At 41.2% G+C, this 19,965-nt stretch overlaps 1 protein-coding gene across 4 annotated transcripts in view; it reads right to left on the bottom strand.

Annotated features, from left to right (window-relative positions):
* Window positions 1-19,965, bottom strand: part of LOC109960527 (nck-associated protein 5-like) — a 134,189-nt gene that overhangs the window by 7,503 nt on the left and 106,721 nt on the right. For 3 of the 4 annotated variants that reach the window (XM_020600684.1, XM_020600688.1, XM_020600687.1), the window contains 9 exons: window positions 14,632-14,736; window positions 13,316-13,504; window positions 9,232-12,851; window positions 8,498-8,600; window positions 7,310-7,397; window positions 3,068-3,388; window positions 993-1,108; window positions 411-540; window positions 83-258 (listed from right to left, as the gene is read on the bottom strand). In XM_020600684.1, the coding sequence (XP_020456340.1) occupies window positions 83-258; window positions 411-540; window positions 993-1,108; window positions 3,068-3,388; window positions 7,310-7,397; window positions 8,498-8,600; window positions 9,232-12,851; window positions 13,316-13,504; window positions 14,632-14,736 (4,848 nt within the window). The remainder of the gene's footprint in view (window positions 1-82; window positions 259-410; window positions 541-992; window positions 1,109-3,067; window positions 3,389-7,309; window positions 7,398-8,497; window positions 8,601-9,231; window positions 12,852-13,315; window positions 13,505-14,631; window positions 14,737-19,965) is intronic. The other variant, XM_020600686.1, reaches the window with a different exon arrangement.

The raw sequence follows: 19,965 nt of genomic DNA, 5'->3' as shown, positions 1-19,965 counted from the left end.
AATGCTTGAGAGGAAGCCAAAAAGCATTTTTTTTATGAGTAAAACCAATGAGCTATAAACAATGCGTTGTTTTAATACTCACGCTCAGTCTGTCTCCTGCTTCACCATCCAGGGACGATTCTCTGTGTAACGCACTGAATTGGGAAATCCTCCTGCTGTCCTTCTCCAGGAGTGAGAACATATCGTGCTTGTAATAGTCCATGATTGACAAGGGCTTTCCCAAGCTGCTTCTCTTCAGGGTCTCCTCATTCTGGTCAACTGTGGACGGAGGAATTGGTTTAACAAAAAATACAGAAACAAAGGAAACTCCATACTTTGAGTTTAACATCTTTTAAGAGCAAAAACATGTCAAGCTCCTGTTTTTACAGGGAAAAAAGACTCAAAGAGCTTCATAGAAATTTCAGCCTGACCTGAGTCTCTCTTCTTAGTTCTGCTAATCAGGGTCCTTTGTGGCGAGCCCAAAGTGCTTCCGGTTCCCTCGGGTTCAGTCTCAGTGTCGCTGCTGCTGCCCGAGTACGTGCACACTAGCAGAACTCTTTCCTATTCGAAGAGTGAGAGACATTTTAATATAACATCAAAAAGCATTTTCAAAACCACAAAGCAGCACAACTATTCTGCCAGTCATACAGGGGCTAAAAACTGAATGGGAACAACAAAAATCATCAAATGTAGTCTTGTGCATAAACCAATTGTTGGCAAATTGTTGTTTTTGAACAAACAACTTCTGCCACACTGAACTGTATTTAAGTCCTACCATGTTCTTACTGTTGTTCAGACCTTCCTTTGACTTACAGATAAGTTTTATAACCAGATGTCTTACAAGACAGCTTAGCTTAATAAGAAAACAATATGCAGTGCTAATATATCTGTTATGATAAAAAATAGGTTTACCATCCTGCTCACCCCGAATAAAAGGACAATTTTTAACCACCTATACAGTAGAAACATCATCATCATGACACATTTAACACGAAAGTGTGTCAGTGACTTACACCAGACAAGTCATGGTCTTTGGGTTTCACCTTCCTCTCAGCCTCTCTCTTTTTGTCCTCAGTGGAGACTTGGCTGCGTGGGGCACAAAGACTCAACCTCTTTATCCTGATTGCATCTAAAAGTCAAAGAAGACAAAGGAGAAATGAGTCATTAGGTGTACGGTAAATAACAGAAATGGTCTCACCTCATATAATGTATAAAAAATGTGGGAAGAGGAAAACATCATTTGGATTCTTCTGAAGTGACAGTCTTTCCTTGGGCATACAGACTAATGAAACACAGGAGAACCTCTCACACATCCATTCGACCAAGACTCATCAGACTACCTACACATCCATTTTCTGCATATATGAACGTGGCTGCACAATATTCCAGCTATCAAACATTAATGGTGTCCACCCATGACTCCTGGCAGCCCAAATATAACAGCTTTCAGCTGTCGACCCTGAATGACACAGAGCTGCTTTGTTATCACTCTGCGTACCGCTGCCTCGGACAGATGCCAGTTTGTCTCTTTTAACATTCAGCTGCATTACAATAACAGAGGAGCAGAAAAACCTGCATCATGATCATAAAAGTCCTCTTGCTTTTTCTGTCTCACCTATTAGAAACAAACAATATGCCAGACACTGCTACCCCTCCTTTATCTTTGTGATGCTACATACTTTGATGATGTTAGAAAGGAAAAAAGGATAAAATATAAACTGAGGATTCACAAAATATGTTCTAATCAGCTCTGAAGAGTTGACAGGAACTGCAGCGACACACTGCTGCCACTGCAGTGCCACCGCAGCATTGATGTGAAATAGACACAGGCTAATGTCCTGTAAGCATAATTCCACGGGTGTGATCACTCGTCCCCGTGTGTTATTACAGCTTTAATCAGCCATCTGACTGCATCCGGCCCACCACCATTCTGTTGTACATCATGCACCCACCAAGGCAGAAGGCACTTTATTATCTATAGCTGTGTTAACATGCTTATCTAATTGCATTTGTTAAATTTCCTCAGGCCATGTCAGTGTACCGGTTTCTATAAGGACAATGAGTCAGATGTCAGAGTTGTTGCATTAGCTTCAGAATTAGCTGAGGAAACAAGATTCTTCTTTTAATCAGAATCAGAGTACGATAAACCAGACGACTTCCTCTTGTCTGCCTGTCTGTAGACCTTGAGTGCTCTAGAGAAAACTGTGTTAACATAAAGTACAGTGACATCCAACATTTCACTAATGTCTTGAAGCCTAAAACAAGCTGTCGGCTTTCAAGGCTTGGCACTTTGCTGTCTACTATAATAATAGTAGCTTTTACAACCATGCACTGCAATTTATTTTCCATCTTGGCTTTGAGAAATCCAATTAGAAACATTGTTTGCCATTCTTTTTGTCATAACCATCCAAAAATCAAGATCTCCAAGTTAGATCAGAGTAAAAATAACTGGCCACAAAGGGCAAAGCACTGAGGAATCAAGGGATTTACAGCACCACCAGTTACTATTACATTTCAGTCACAGAACTAATCATCTGTTTGTATGAAAGGTACATCCACAGCATCCATCCGGAACCAGGTCGCGGGGGCAGTAGTCCACAGCAATCATTGAAAAATCACAGCTGAACAACACTAACCACTGTTTTGAATGAATGTCCAGAATCCCCAGAAGCTCATTCCCAACGTGCAGCTATGTTTCCTAAACCAAGCAAATAGGCAGGAAATGACATTGCTCCTTGCCTGATTCTTACACATGAATCAAAATTAAATGTTTTATCAGTTACATTTGGACTATATTCAAATTAAATTCCAGTAGTTAACATTTACATATAAATCACAGGTTTATATTTTTCTTTCATTGTTAAAGACAAGTAAAAATATTTTTAAAGTGAGAAAAATGGCAGTGGCTCTGTGAGGTTGTATTTAAACATGATAGTGCTTTAAGATTATCATGCTAACATTCACACAGTGGCAATGCTGTCATGCCGATGTTAACAGGAATAATGTTTCACCTGTCCACCAGCATGATAGCAGGCTAAATTTGTTATAAGGTGACAAATTTCATCAGATGAACAGGTTGTCCACTCACCTGAGGTTGCTAATTTGGGCAGCTGGCTCTGAGTGTTCTGGCTGTTGCTGCTGCAGGTCACAGTGGAGTCGGACAGGGAGTGTCCCATGCTGATAGGGGCATGCAGGTGGGTTTTTGGGAGAGAAGGCACTTTCACATCGGGTTGTGAGGGATCAGGGTAACAAGAGGGAAGCTCCTGGTTGAGCTCAGCGGAGCCAGCGGTCATCCCATCAGGGCTGGATTCAGATTTAGGGATGTGGCGACTGCCAGCCCGGGTGACGGAATCAGGAAGAGGGAAGGTGCCAATCCCGCTGTCCAGGGTTCTCATCTGACAGCTGGAGCCTAAAGTGACAGGGAAATGAGTGTGACACTGGGACAAGCAGGGGACAACAACAAAGGAGAGGAAAGGAGAACCTTGGGTTTACATGCAACGGAAGGGGTTGTGAGTAAAGAGGGAATCTGTAGCAGGTTGAATAACATGTAGCCGGTAGGAAAAGAGAAAAAGACAGCTTTTTTTTAATTTAACATAGTAATGTTTAGGGAATACAATATGCCCAGTGAATAGGTGGTGGAGGCTCCATCCAGATGCACCTTAACCCTATCTTCCTATCAGATAGTCCTGTTACAGAGATCTGTAGTGCACAATTCTAATTTAGTAGAATAATTCAATATGACACAAGAAAGCACCTGCAGCCAGCAATTCTGAACAAAACACACAACTGAGCTGCAACCTGAGGACGTGCTCCTCAGATTCATTAGAGTGCTTGATGGGCTGGACTGAGTTAAAATGACAGCAAGTAGCAACAGATGGACGTTGTTTGCAGAGCCTTTGCTCAGATGGGAACAGATGGATGGTCAATCAACACAGCCAGGTCCCTGTAACTGTGAACACTAACAGCCAACAGTTACACTGGCTAATTATTAGTGTCTGCAATAATTTGATGAGAAAGAATTTGTAAAAGTAAAAAGGCAATCAATCTTTTCTATGCTGCTGTGGGAAATGTTTGACTGAAACACAAATCCTTTACATTCTATCTTCTGCTGTTGACCTTGGAGATCCTGCTTCTTCTGCAGCCATCAAGTCTGCCTCTCACAATATTGGTGTAGTTTGTAAAAACAGATGATTTTTTTTTCTATTTTGTGAACGTGTATCGATCTCTACAGGCTCTGCTTTTCAAATGCATGGCCTCGTCTTGATGGGATGCAGGAGCAAAGTCGGCTCAGAAACATTTCCTTCTACAAATACAGATCCTCTCTGAATCCCACAGGGCATTACAGTTGAGTTTAAAGAGAGTTTGGAAAGAGGAAAAGGGGCACAATTTTTAGAATCAGTTTATTCCTAAAACAGTTACACTTGGGTCTGAAGGTAAAACTATCGATCCATTTTCTCTGGAACACTTTGCTCACTAAGGCTTCACAGAGGAAAGAATTTAAGGACTTTCAAGAGTTCAGAATTTCTTGACAGAAACTTGTGTCGAAGTTCTTGTTTATGTGTACATTTTGTTTTTATCTGACGTGCTCCGGACATTCAACACCATGCTGCACATAATGAATCTGTGAAAATGAGACCTCAGTGTTTAGATATACACAACAACATGTTCATTGGACAGATGGCCCATTACTAGTGCACGTCACAGGAGGACAGTTACTGTGAAAGAATTAAAAGTGAAATAAACATCCAGAGTTTTACAATTGTATGGTGTGGTTGATGTACACACATGTACTTTTTTGTGTGTGAGAAAGTGAAAGATAGAAAGAGCTATAGATTACACAGCTGTATAATTGAATGCCAAGCCTGGCAATTCAAAATGCCCTCTATAACCAAACTATAACAAGGTCCACAGTAATTCTACCCAGCGGCAACAATAACTGGACATAATCTAGTTTTTCATGAGCTCCCTATCACTTCTGTATACAACCTCCAGGCTTTGAGGGACGAAAGCTGCTTTGTTGATACCTTCACTGTGTGAAATTGGCTCCACACAATGAGGAGGTGTCAAAGGGAAAAGAGAGAGGCATCACTAACAACCTTAATCTTATCTGGGAGATATTTCTGTATCAGCAATCAAATTAAAAAAGAACAACAACTGAAACAGCTTGTTGCCTGTTAAATGTCCATAAACTGGACAGTGTTTTCATCCCAAAACACAGTATGAACTAGAAAGTACATTGTGAAAGCCAGAAACCTTCGTGAACAGTGAACATCTTGCTGAATCACTGGTATTGATCAATGATGCCATCAAACCCCGTCAGACATATTAGGGTCATTCTGTGCTTCGGGCCAGTCAAAATATTATTTATCGTCCCTTTATGAGAAAAAATACTGCCTGGAGGGAAGTTATTTCTAATATATAATATCTGACCAGTGTTGAGTGAACTTCAAAGTCCACATTCATAAGTGAGCATGGATTTTGCTTAAGCTGCTTGCATCATAAACTGGCTGGATGTAAACTGTTTATATGACTGATGTGCTTGTCTGGCACAAGGCCTGTGAATGCTACACTTTGGAGAGGCGTGACATTAACGCAGCGCGGAGGAGCAATGAGCTACCGCAGCTGAAACCTTTATGAAATATTTAATTCATACTGTGTGGAAATGCTTAGTTGGCAGAATATTAAAAAGGCAGCCTGTTAGTCAAAACACAGAAACAATTAAACATTTTATTTTTAGTGTGTATGTCTCACCCATCATGAGCTCATGGAAATGTTTTGATTAGTTACTTTGAAGCCAGTAAATCTTCAAACTACACTTCAAACTATTTCCACCAACATTCAAAACACATTTACTTTAATTATAAGAAATGACATGACCCACTTAAATTATTTCACAACCCCCAATATTTGTATATATATATCCTGGATATAAACAGTGCCATGATGCAAAGCCACAGTGCAACAACCAGCTGCTACAACCTGCTACAGTAAGCTAACTAATGTCAAGTAAAACTGTCAGATACAATGACGCTAACTATTACTTAGAAATATTGACTCAGTGTGGTTTTAAATAACAGTTGCTTATTTGCACATCCAGCAGATGCAGCACAATATTAGCATTCACTTGGATTTGTGTGGACCTGAAAACTATGAGGGCTGCAAATCAAGCCAGCACTGAGAAGCTGTGGGCTTAAAAACAAAAGCACTGAGCTTAAAGATGCTTCAGAGCCTTGCAAAGCTAAAAGGAACTTCAGAATCTGGTGATAAAACTGTGAGCAACCTCTTTTACATACAAGCAGTGATGTCACTATGGTAGCTTTAAATGAATGAATAGTTTCAACACTTCATGTATTTGATTTTAAAACTAATGATATTAAAGCTTGGGAATTGAACCTTGAAAACTCTGGTTTAGGAAATACAGTTTATTTGGACAAGACTAAAACTATGATAAAAACATGACTTCTTTCCAAAGACTGGGCCCAATTGATAAAAAACAAGCATCCATTTCAGCTCATTCCAATTCACTGGCTGTATTACAAGAAATATGACCTTAGACCTTTGAGATGGCTCACATAGACAATTTATCATTTACCCCACTGAGTGGCAACTGACACACTACACTCCACATCCAGTAAACAGCAGTTACAAACTAAAATGCAAGACTGTTGCACTGTAATAATAACAATCATCACCCCGTCTCACAGTTTGATGCATCTATTTCTTTATTTCCTTAGATGCTCAGGTTGTAAAATATCACCTTGTTGCACATCAATCACCTGAGTAGACTGTGAACATGGTGTTTTCAGGTGCTGATAATTCCCCAAAGTAATAGCAAGTCTGGCAGTGAGGAGAATCAGCTGGCAAAAGAATTGAGTTGTCAATCAAATCCGGAAATCACAACTGTAAAATGCTTGGCTGCACCGGTTGATATGTGATTGTTCGTGACAGCTTTTCATAAGCTACTTGAAAAACAAAAACTGTACTGAATGAGGTAAACACTTGCAAATATGGCACTAAGTGGATTAAATCAGACAGCATGAATGTTTAACACAGTGGAAGTGACAGATCAAAGGTAGAATGAGGGAATATTTCACACAAGGATGTGAATCATTTTGGTGACACGGATTGTATTTGGATTACACAGCTGAATTTAATTCAAAGTGTATGAAACAAAATGCAATAAAACATTATGAGCTTCCAGATGACACTACCCAAACAGGATGTGCCTCAAAAGCTGTGTGGTTTTTGGAGAGGGTTAGTATATAATTAATAACCTGAGCTGTTTTTGGTGAAATGTCTCTTTATGAACAACAGTTATGCAGAAGCTTACCTATCATGTGGTCTTGACAAGTTGTGTCAGGAATGTGTCCCTCTTCATTTTCAGCCCTCAGCTTGATCTTCTGAGTCATTATAAGAGCCTGAAATATTAACAAAAAAAGGAGCTGAAATACACCAAAATGCATAAATTATACCATAATAAACAGGCAAGTGTACCAAAGGTACCTCTTGCTAAAAGGTGATACACTGTATATTATATCCATTTATAAAACTCCCTGTATGGAAAATTGCAAAAGAAAGTGAGAATGAAAAGGATCTGTTATGGCACTTACAGATTCATGTATTATGTGGCTGTCCACAGACAATGTTTTGCATTGTGAATCTGGTTTAAAATATTGTTCAAAAAGTAAGTGTCATACTTTCTTGCCTTACTTTAATTGGGTTATTTTTTTTAAGTGGTGTGGGGGTAGTGCAAGAGGAGCTTGTAGGTCATAAAGTGTCACTCTTTTGTTGTATTTCTGTGGGGAGAAGATAGAAGAAAGGCTTGGGGGATGGTATTAAATGGCCCTTTTGTCAAATTGACTGCGTGCGATAAGCGGCTCCTCTATGTTATCGAAATTCCACATCATCTGGATTAAATTTCCTACATTATGCAGTGAGACTCACTCTTAGTCATTCTCCTCCTCCATTCAGCCCGCTCCTTTTACTTTTTTCTTTTTTTACTGCTGTCTTTCTTTTCTCAGCCTCTTCATCATTTTTTAGTCTTCTGACTGACACATACTGAAGAATAAACCCACAAGGTCATAATTTTAGGCTTTTGCTTACAAAGTGCACTGCCACGATTTAAAGAATCACGCTGAGAAGCCTGAGTTTGTATTACATGCAGGGCCTGACAACTGTCTCTGTGTGAGATATGGCTTAAAACCTCCAGCCTTGTGGAACAGACATCAGCCAAGGTAGATAATAAAAAAGGTAGGCGATGAATTGTAGGCCGAGTAAGAACACAATGTGAATCAATACTGAGCCTTCAGGGGGCATGATGCTGAAGAGGCGGCCGCGTTGTGGAAGTATTTGTGAACATGTACATACCGTACAAGTGTGAAAACCTGTGTGTACAGTATGGGTGTGTGTGCCCATGGCCTGCCCAAACGGTGCAGAGAAAAGCAAGCAGAGCTAGACACAGACACTGCTACGATAAAGTCAGTGGTGTTCTATTATGGTGGTATGTTTGCTGACTTACAGTAGTATCTGGGCAGATCTCCACATCTCCCTTCATTTCACTGTGTTTCTTGGGTGTGGCGATCCCAGGTGGTGATGCAGCCACAGAGCCCTTCACTGCAGTCCTGCCAGGAAAGGAGAGACTTGATCTGTTTTAACATCTGCGTGTCAAGATCCTCTTTTATCAACCCACCAGGTGAAAAGTGATCTCAGTGATAAACTGAATTGACCTGATATTTTGCTTCATGATAGTGCACACAAACATACTGTAAGTATACACCCCTACACACAGAAATGCCATCAAATCTTAACCTCTGTGAAGTGCTCCCTCTCAAGTGATTGCTTGCAGACACTCAGGATACAAATCTGTCAGCTGTGCTCTGATGTGACAAATCAGTGAAGTGAGGGATCTGAAATGTTTGATCTCTCCTGGCTTAAAGATGCTTTACCTTGAGTGTGATGACCATGTGCCTGGATGCTGGTCCAAGAGTTTCGTATGCTCACTGAAGTGGAGTCATAACTCAAACAGACAGCTGCTGTTTGTGCTGTTAATTAATCAGTTCCTCTGAACACACACGTTTAATGCAGTGATGGCTCATGTTTAATTTAAGAGAGTTTGTTTTAAAGTGTCAAGTAACTTGATAGAAAGACAGCTCTGAGAAGGCTCAGTGACAGGAAGTAATCAGCATGGCAACCAATCAATTAAGGAAAATTCATCCTTGATTTTCTTGATGACAAAGACATTACTTTACCCACCTGCCAAGAAGCTCTTTGACAAGCTGGTCTTTGCCAATAAAGGCTGTTGTACACTGGATCTGACTGGCAATCTGACCCATCTGATTGTTGCAATGGTCCATGATGGAGCTCAGCTTGTTGTTCATCTCAGGCAGATTCTGCGCCTCCTGACTGTCTTTCTGTTGGTTCTCATTTTTTTTCTTGTCTTTCTTCTTGTCAGACTTCATCTGTTTGCCTCCAAGCACTGATCCAATCTTCAGCTCTTTTTTCTCTTCTTTTCCCTTCGGGGAGTCAGCTTTCTTACCACTCAGAGCTGGGAGTTTGCTCTTGCGGAGGCCAAACCAGTTTGCCAGAGAGGGACCCGTCTTCTGTTTGGTCTCATTGGCAGCAACCTTCTCTTGTTCTTGACATTTCTGCACATTCTCTTCAATTCCCATCATGACCTTCTCTTCGATAGTGCAGGCTGTGGGGCTGATTTTTTTGTCCTCCATATTTGGGAGTTTGTTTGGTGTGTTTGTCTGGGACTTGATTTCCTTGCTGAAGTCTGGCTCACTGGTGGTGGTTGCTATGCCTCCTGTCTCTCGCACTGGGTTTTCCGAGCTATAGACACAAGGGGACGGAGGCTGAAACTCTGGATGAGAGGCAACATTTGCTGGCTTATGGATGTTGTTTGAACCAATCCTGTCACTGATGGGCAAAGTACACATCTCTTTTTGTGATGGTGAGGTGACTACCTCCCCCTTCACTGTGCATGGCGACCCCTCACCTTTGGAGCCTGATTTAGACATTCTCTCAGGGATGACGTTGTGACTATTTGATACTGACATGCCTCCATAGTGGCTAAGTCTGGTCCTTGGAGAATGAACAGGGCTCTCAGTTGACCCAAAACTGGGCACCTCCAAGGAGCTCTGTCTTGACAGAGAGTTCCCCCTTTCACCTGAGTTGGTGATGATCTGTGTTCTCATTTTTCCTGGTCCATCTATGACACTAGTGTTGGGTTTCTCGATGTAGTTGGTGCTGAAACTCTGGCTACGGGCTTTGGCTCCATTCATCCCCAAGGCTGGCTTTAGATGAGGTTTGGTAGTAACAGATATAGATCTAGAGAAGAGGTGACTACTTCTTTTCCCTTTATCACAAACACCCCCATCCTCTTGTAACACAGCAGCATGTACGTCCTCTTCCAGTAGCCCACTTTGGGCCTCAACTTTTCCCTCTGTGATGGGCATCTTGGGTGCTGAATCAATACTGTACACTGGCTGCAAGCTGTCACACTGGGTAGATATATTTGAGGTAACAGTCTCCTTAGAGACTGAATTGATGTGATCTTTCTCTTGCTTATCTGGTATAGAGGAGCTATTTTTATGGCTGGGGGGAGATTTTAAGAATGCTTTAAACCCCATTGGGATGCGAGTCTTTGAGGCTTTTTCTACCACCTTAGGGGATATCATAACTGAGCTGGGTGGGCTGACTACAGCCTTACCATTTTGTGGCTCTGGTTTACCTTGAGTGGTTTTCTGAAGTGATACAGGTAAACTAATAGTGCTCTCTTGCACTGTCTGATGAACTTTTTCCTGGCTAGATTCTTTCTTATGTGCAAATGATTTCTGAAGTGCGGAGCCTCTGAGATCACTGTAAGGAGGAGGGACATTCTTTGAGTTTTTAGGTGCATTTTCAGATTCTGGAGCACACCCTGAGTTGGCAGAAGGGAGGTAGTCTTTTGTGGTCATCCGCTTGGTAGTGCCTTTAGTAGATGTCTGAGTCAGGGCAGGGGACTCCTGAAGGTGCTGACTGGTTTTATCAACCAGTTTCTGAGGTGCAAGTGCAGTCCCATAACCTGCATCCAAGTCTAAACAGTCTTTATCCTTGATGGGTAGTGTAGTTTGCATATTTGGTGCAAGTGAGGTGTAGTAACTTGGGGGAGGGCCCCTCACAGTGGTTGGTGTTGATGGTTGAGCTACCCCTGTTTTATGTGCAAGAGGTGACCCTTCATAATTTGGTCTGATAAGTAAGGAGGTGGAGCGGCCTGGGGGAGGGGGAGGAGAAGGGGACCTGAGTTTATTTTTGCTGGTTTCACAAAGTGTGTCTCTGCTTGGCTGTTCGCCATTGTCAGCATACTCCAGGTGTCTCCGTGAGAGGTGTATGGAACTGGAAGAGGAGCCCTTACTCCAGTCAGCCTTGCCAGGGAGCTTGGGGTTTACCACCTTTGGACTCTGTGAGCAGTTTCCTGGTGTTTTGATGAACTTGGACATTTTAACTGTAGGAGAGGAGGGAGATTTTTCCTGACCAGAGGGTCCTGAGTTTCCACTGTTATTTGGTTGAGTGGTGGAACCCTTAGACAATCTCAGTGGGGAGCCTGACGGTTTATTATGGCCAGGGATCATTGAACCACTTGACTTGGGACCAGCAGAATCATTCATGGGAGGGATAGAATGGCCTTTATTAACTTGGCTGTTTGGTGGCTTGATTAATGTCCTTTGTGGAGTCAACTGCATTGACAGCCTCTCTGCACTTCCCTCCCTGCTACTGCTTGCTTTGCTAGTCCCAGTCTGATAATCAGATGGCTTCTCTGGAGACTCTAGAACAGCATAGTTTCTTACATTTGCTGACTTTTGCCTTGTTGGCTTATCTTGGGGCACTAGCTCTGTGTAATCAGCAACTACTTTGCTAGCTTGAATGTCATTGTGAGCCACGGGACTTGCTGCAAGTTTCTGTGAACAAAGTCCAATAGACTCTCCTACATCAAATATCACCAATTTGCTCTCCTCAGAGTGAGTACATTTGACCTCTTTGGGCTCCTTAATTACACTTATAGGCCTGGGCCTTTCATCTGCAGACTGGGTTTGTCCCTGGTCTCTTTGCAAGCACTGTTGTGCAAGCAGCTTGGAGGCATCCCATGACAGCCTCTTGGAGTCCCTCTCTGCTTGCAGCGGTAGCAGGCTAAAGGACATATGGATCTCAGTGGACTCAGACTTGAGTTCCCCTGGATCATCCACATCAGAGAGGTGATTGGAACCCTCTGGCTCAGAGGGACTGAAGTGCAGCCTGGATGGCTTAGTAAAAGCTGATGCCTGCCCTCCCTCAGGGAGAAAACTGTTGATGAAACTCATGAGTTTCTCTGGACGCTCTTTTGAGTCATAGCCAGAAGGGTGTTTTGTAGCCACAGCACCTGAGTTCCCATTACCTCCACCTCCACTGTCCTGTATTCCATCCCAGCTACACAAACTGTCTGAGATGCTATGGAAGCGCCTTTTACAGTACAGCCAGCTGTCCTTAGTAGGGATGTTAACTCCATGACCCGAATGTACCAGTTCATCATCTGCATCATCAGAATCATAAGAGAACTTCTTGCCCCCAGCAGCTGAAGTTCTACCCACATGGGTAGGCTTGGACACCCCTTTACTGCTACTTTTGATACCCAGGGAGTAGATACCCTCATTGGAGTTCATGCAGTCTTTGTAGCCTGACTTGGAGACCTTGGATGAAGAAGAGGAGCTTCTGTGCTTCCTGCTCTGGAGCTTTTTCAGTCCCTCTAGTATGTGGCTCTCTTTGTGCCTTGTGGGCAGCTGCTCCTCCACAGGGGCACAGATGTTACTAGGTGCTGATGAACCCAAACTCAGCCTCTTCTCCCAGGTCAGAGATGACTATAGAACAAAAAGAAACTAATGGATCAGTCTCAAAAATTTTTGTTTTAGCATGTGCACACATTCTTCATGTACATATTGCTTTCATAACCCAAATTATACACAGCAACTGTTTTGAGTTGTTATAGTGAATACGATGATCTTATATGCATGATAAATAAAAAATCTGAATGAGTCGCGTTTCATATGCAAACAAAGAGGGAATTTTTCAAGCTGTATTGACCCATGTTAAGGCATTGTCATCCTTAAATACAAAGAAAAAAACATTCAATTTTGTATGGGGCCTCTTATCTCCACTTTATTGTAATCAGCATGCTCAGCATAAAGTATTAATTAGAGTCTCACAAAAAAGACAATAAAAATCTTAACAGCTCCTAAGCACCTCTTACAGGAATCTTGATGAGCTACCACTTGCTACTATTTGGTGGAATTGGTGTCAGGGTTTATAGACTAAAGGAGGTTACCATTTTCCCACAGGAGCGTCCATCATTCCACGTGTATGAGCCACTGGAGAATTCACTGCACGCACTTGACAAGGACAACTCGCTGCTGCTACAGCTGCTGTGTGGGTACACAGGCACTGGCACTGTCAGACTTAGCTGGCTCAAACACTTCACCATAGGGAAACCTGCCTTTCGATTCAACTGAACCTCCTACGAGACAAAGAAAGGAGTTAAGGCATTATAGTGGAAAAACATAAGCAGCATCACTGTCGTCGTGAAAGGATTCTTGAGATAGGCAAACTGTGTAAAGTTGCTTGCCTCAGAAGAAAAGAAGAGCACATGGAAATAAGAGAGTCATTGTGTCAGGGGGTTAGAGCACATGGAAATAAGAGAGTCATTGCGTCAGGGGCTTTAACTGTACTGTACATCTTTAACTGTCAGATATGGAAGATATCACTACTCCCTCCTACAACTAGATCATAAGTCATTCTAAAGTACTCTTGTAGCTTTTCATTTAGCTTCACAAGATTTTCATGTGACTAACCATCAATAATACGTGATGTGTAAGTTGTTGGGTGGTGTTGCAGATCTAACTGGCATCAACAGCAGTAAGCTTGACAGGTAATGCTACAGCACTGCATTTCAAAATCAAATGTATGTTCTTGTGCAGTCACCACAACGCAGCACATGTTTATCATCTCACTTCAGATAATTTGAATATGCAAATCCATTAGAAAATAAGCAGGCAAGTAGTAGTAGGCAAGATGAGCTATAGGATACATACACATTATATTTTATGAATCTCATATGCTGTAAGTGCCACTTGTGTATATCTCATAATGCAACCTATTTAAGGAGAAGTCGAACTTTTACACATTTGATAACAAGGGCATTAATAATTCACATTGCAGCCGTTATTATTTAATTTGCTCCCTCTTCTTCCACTCTGATAGGACACATTAGAGTCTATCAGGTGGCATTCTCAGAGGGGGAAAAGGGTAAAAGAATAGAGAGTACCCATTTTTAGTTCTTAATACATAATACATAAGGAGACTAATGCACCACAGTGTCCTATGGAGTCATTTTTACTGACAACAGGTCTCAATCGATGGTTTTCTGGTAATATGACAATGATTTATTCCTCTTAGTGCCAAGTGATACTCCAGTCCTTCTGCTGAGAGCAGAGGAGGGGGTCACAACTTCAGATGGTTAGGTTTGTATTTTAATATCTTGTAATGATTACTTGCAGGGGTGGGGTTGTGGTTATGCTACTTCGATGAGTCATATGGCTGAACAGAAAAATACGTTGCCTTTTGCAGGTTGACCATTATGCTTACATTAGAAGGATTGTCTGTATTCCTGGAAAGCAAGAAGGCCTTGCTTCTCTCTGGCTCCAGAAGCAAATCTGCTGCAGACAGATCCATGATCCGAGAGTGAAGTTTCTGAAAGGCAAAAGACAAACAAAAAAACAAAAAGAACAGACAGTGTGAATTTTGACACTGGGAATCTCAAGAAATTAAAGACAGGCATGAAGATTTCTGTCATGGTACAAGGGATGATCTGAAATTATTTTTGTAGCATCTCACTGCTTTAAATTTTGATCAAATTGACAGTATGCTGTGATTTTTTTAGCACTCTGTGATTCCTTACAGTAAACCTACTGAATTATAAATGTCAAAAATGCATTCAAAATATAAAAAATAAATAAATAAATGAAGCAATTTAACTCTTTCCTAAAATCTCAACCAGCTGTACTGTATGTTGAGATAGAGCAATATTTTGCTGGCCTTACAAAAGCACATCAGACTCCCTCCACTGATGCCATGCAGAGCCCTCATTCTTACCCTTTGCTCAAAGTCATTAATGTCATCAGACTAATGTGAATAGAAAATAATTGCATCAGGGAGTAAGGGATTCCTTTGATTTATTTATTTATTTCCATTCCTGTGCTTGCCTGGAATCCGTTCTGTTATTTAACTCTTGTGCTTTAGAGTGAAGCATGCGAACCCAAATACATTCCATGTATTAATCTCAGAACTTAATTATTTTCTAATTAAAATGAAAATATGCTGAAACAAAACACTTAATCTTATGCTGCATTTCCTGCCAAGGGTAAAACTAATAGAAACTACTGGAATGCAGTGAAAATATACACACATAACCTCAATGTATATATAAAGTACATATATATATCTATATATAAGCAAAACACACTTCTCTTGCTATGCACCTGCAGAAGAAACATATCTGTCAAGAAAACTATATGTTACATAAGTGAAAGTCAGCAAATGGAATCTGAGCTTCGAAAAACCACATGGATATTAAAATGAAAAAAATCCTCAGTATTACAAAATTATAATAAATTCTTTTCTGACAGTTTGTACTGACTGTGCCCTGTGACAGATGTACTCTCAACATTAAGGTGAGAAAATGGCTCCTAATGATATCAACACTTAACTGTTTCTTTTGTCTCTTAAGAACAAACAAGCCGCTTCACTTTGCCTGTGGCCAATACACAACCATCCTACGCTTTTCTCTTCAACTCTGAGAAAAACAACCAAGGAAAAAGATTTTTTTTGCATTAGTGCAAACCTGTGTATATGCTGTGAAAGAGACTGGCTTTTGACTGGTGGGAATGGTTCCATGGAAACAGATCAATGCCCATTTTAAGCACTTTTTCAGCACAGAGATAAGGATAAGTATTTATTCCTCACTCTGAGCAGGGCACTGTACTGTATAACCTGGTTTGGTTTTGCTCAAAGGCAATTATAGTATCCAGAGGAGTTTTTATCTTTTCCTGATCTAACTTCATCGATATGTGAAATACAGTATGTATGCACCTTTGGTCTATACACTGTAGCATTAGGCATAGCTTCTCTCAAAAGTAAACATGCTATAAAAGTGGATTTGTGGGATTTTAACTAGTTTGGACTCAAAGTTCCAGATGACTTCTCTTGCCAGTTTTAAAAAACTGAAATTTGTGCAGCTCTGATGCCGCATCATGGGGCTCCCTGATGTCCACAGAGGATGGGAGTGGCTGAAGTGTCATGAGAGGTTCTGATCTTATCATAGGGTGCTGGATTTCACCTCCTCAGCATCCTCATCAAGGATTCAGTCAATAATGTCACAGGGTCATGAGGAAAGATAGTTGAAGGAAACAGTAGATGACAGTGTTGGGTGTATGCTTCTTGAACTTTTTGAAGTTCATGTAAGGTTAATTGTGACCCATTAATACATGCAAGACTGTAATATAGCATGCAAATACTATGTAATTTATCATGCAAATATTGGCTATTTATTAACTGTTAGCTAATGTTTTGGATAATTGGGAAGTTATGTGTCATAGTGAAGAAAAGGCAGAGGCTTCCTGTTTTTGTTCTTTGTTGTTTTTGGCTTGACAGTGGTCATATTTCAAAATAATGAATTATCAGCCCAGAATAGCAGCAATAGGCAGCTTCCAAACAAATACATCAGTATTGGCACCAGCTGTCAAAAACACATTGGCTGAACCATCCTACAACACACCCATGCACACACACAGCAGCAGCGTGACAAGAGAAAACACCAACCCACACACAAATACATAAATTCATACACCCACTAATACACATGGTGCTCACCTGCATGGCCTGGCCAGAGTTTCCTAAGCTTCAGCTACTGTACACACAGCCTGCTTAACTACACCAGGACAAAAGCTCAGCTGTAACATGACAATATGAAAAGCTGAAGGTGAGCTATATGGAGCACTATTAAAAAATAGAATATTTCAAAGGCTCCACTCTGCCAATGTTGGTATACAAATGAATTCTTGAAAAGTGGCATAATTTGTTTAAAATCTGCGATTTTTAAACTTTTGCACAGAAACTTTTTAGCTGACTGCCACGGCAAAACTGTAACAGCCGTAATGAGGTCATGGCGACTGTGTCCTTGGGGCCCTGAGGTAGCTTACGAAGGTGTTTGTCCCAGTAATGGGCGACTCACTTCCCACTTGCCTGTTATGTTTCATAAGCAGCGCAAGTGGATGAGACTGCACACAGATCATTTTCCCTTGGCTTGCAAATAGTGCAAGGTTTGAGAAAGCCATCGTTTTTTAAGTTAATGTCAGATTTTTCTGAAATGAATCTGTGCCTTTATTTTTTTTAACAAAACAAATTCAGCTACAGGCAGTGAAGGAGCTTGACTGGTGTAGTTACAAGCAAACACATTATGGTTCTTTATCAGAGAAACCCAAGATGTCCACAGGGAACCAGAAATCGTTTAATTACTGATAAGCAAAAGGTCCATAGGTACATGGGAAATAGAACACTCATGTGGGCGATTAAGTCTGTGTCTGCTTGAAGCTCCAGGAGAAAAAATTAATGAAAACTCACCCTGGCTATTAGACTTTGTTAACCTCTAACCAAAGCAAAGCTAACCAGCAGCTGGTTGTATAAGTGAAGCTTGCAAAAATGTCAATTATTTTAATTTGTACAAAGGCTCCTTGAAAATCAGCTCCAAAACAAAAAGAATGTAAAAACACATTGTCCATCCATTATCTATACAACTTATCCTGATAAGGGTTGTCGGGGACTGGAGTCAATCCCAGCTGACACTGGACGAGAGACGGAGTACACCCTGGACAGGTAGCCAGTCTATCACACTTACATGGACAGGTCGCCAGTCTATCACACTTACGGACACAAAACCACACACACTCCTGTGGCCAATTTAGAGTTACCAGTCAATCTGAGCTGCATGTCTTTGGACTGTGGGAGGAAGCCGGAGTACCCGGAGAGAACCCACGCAGGCATAGGAAGAACACGCAAACTCCACACCGAAAGGCACTGGGTCGACCAGGGCTGGAACTGGGAACATTCTTGCGGTAAGGTGACGGTGCTAATCATTGCATCACCACGCCATCCTAAAAATACATTGTGATCTCTTTACAGAGCCAGACTAGCTGTTTCCCCATGTTTCTGTTCTTTTTCTATCAATAAACTGTCTGCTGGCTGTAGCTTCACATCTAACAGATACAGTAGGAAAGCAGTATTTTCAAAAATGTCCCACTAGTGCCAGCTGGCTGGCTGGTTGGTTGGTTGGTTGGCTGACAGACAGATAGACAGATAAAGTAAAAAAAAAAAACCACGAATTACATGTTGTTGGAAGTTTGAGTCCTCTGCAATGTGGATAATTATTAGATGTTTTTAACGGCTCTCCCACTCATGAAGTATGCACTGAACATCCGGAACAGCTTGATCACGTTATGATTAATTCTTCCCCTGAATTACTAGTTGATGGCAAAAATGCCATTACTAAATAATGAGCAAAAATTTTACAGTGGGGAAAAACCTATGTATAAACGCTGCAGCAACTTTTTGTGCCACTGATAAGATGCGTCATAAAATGGACACACACATAGACCTCAGTCAGTACTGCACTCGATACTTTTGCCCACAGACACACATAGACCTCAGTCAGTACTGCATTCGATACCTTTGTCCACACAGTCTCAATGGGAAAACATTACATGATTTAATTCCTTCTGACTCGTTTTAGTTTCTTTTTGCCTCAGTTAAAAGCCAATGCAAAATAACTCTTTCCTGTGTCTGAGTGCCTTAATTCACACTTCCATCTAGATTTCACCTTTTGGTCCCCACAGTGGAATCATCAATATCCCTCTTCAAGCCTTTTATATTGCAGTCATTGACAACAGTAATGACACTGGAACTGACAGAGATCTTCACAACACACCCATATTCCTTTTCCTTTATCTTTACTTTTTTTAATCCCTTTAGTCCATTTCTGCACTTCTTATTTTTCCCTTAGCTTTTCACATCTACCGCTTTGTCATCTTAGCAATCATGCTTCCCTGCTATCTCATCTCTCTCCATTTCATCCTCCCATCCTTCTCCTCTTATCTACCCTTGCATGCCTCGCCACATTTCATCCTCATTTCTCCTCTTGTCATCTTCTCCTCTAGTCTAGATGGACTGACAGCTCCTTGTTCCTCTCTCTTTCATTTTGCTAGCCTACTATTTTTATATTGACAGCTAGCAGCCCCACAGCAGTTTGCACAATTATGTGAAACCCTCCTTTCCAAACTGAACTTATTGCTCTGCCATGCTATATCACTGCTGACAGTAGATGGTAAGGTGCACAATCGCACGTCGCCCTGTCTCATAATTACACCTTAAAAATCTGGCTGGAATGCCCACACAGTCACTTTTCAGTAAATTGGTGTTTTCCAAAGGACCAGAAAGATGAACTGAGGCAATTTTCAGCCACTCCAGATGAGAGAATGAAGACTTTGTGGACAATATAAGTACAGCAGTCGCTGTCTGATAGTTACAGCATCCTCGACTTGAAACTCCAAAAATAAGAACATTAAAACTGCACATACACAACTTCAGACTGAACAATGATGTGTGATAAACCAAAACAACTACAAGAGATCTGCAGTATGCGTTAGGGTCCCTTTATCTGTGCATCAAAACAGATCTAAACAGCTTCTCAGAAGAGGAGAAGATTGATTAAGAAACTGCTATAAAAGAGGACGTTTTTTGTATCCTAAATCAAAGCTTTTACTTTTTTCCACATCCATCTGCTGCTGAGACTCGAAAGCAGTTTAATAACAACTTGAATGATAAACAGCTTCAAATGTATGAGAATAAGATCTTGGTCTCATTTACTGG

The sequence above is a fragment of the Monopterus albus genome, unplaced genomic scaffold (genome assembly GCF_001952655.1).
Source record: "Monopterus albus unplaced genomic scaffold, M_albus_1.0 scaffold48.1, whole genome shotgun sequence".
In the NCBI taxonomy this organism is placed as follows: Eukaryota; Metazoa; Chordata; class Actinopteri; order Synbranchiformes; family Synbranchidae; genus Monopterus; species Monopterus albus.
Note: the sequence above shows the minus strand (reverse complement) of the source record. Positions and strands in the feature narration are given on the sequence as shown.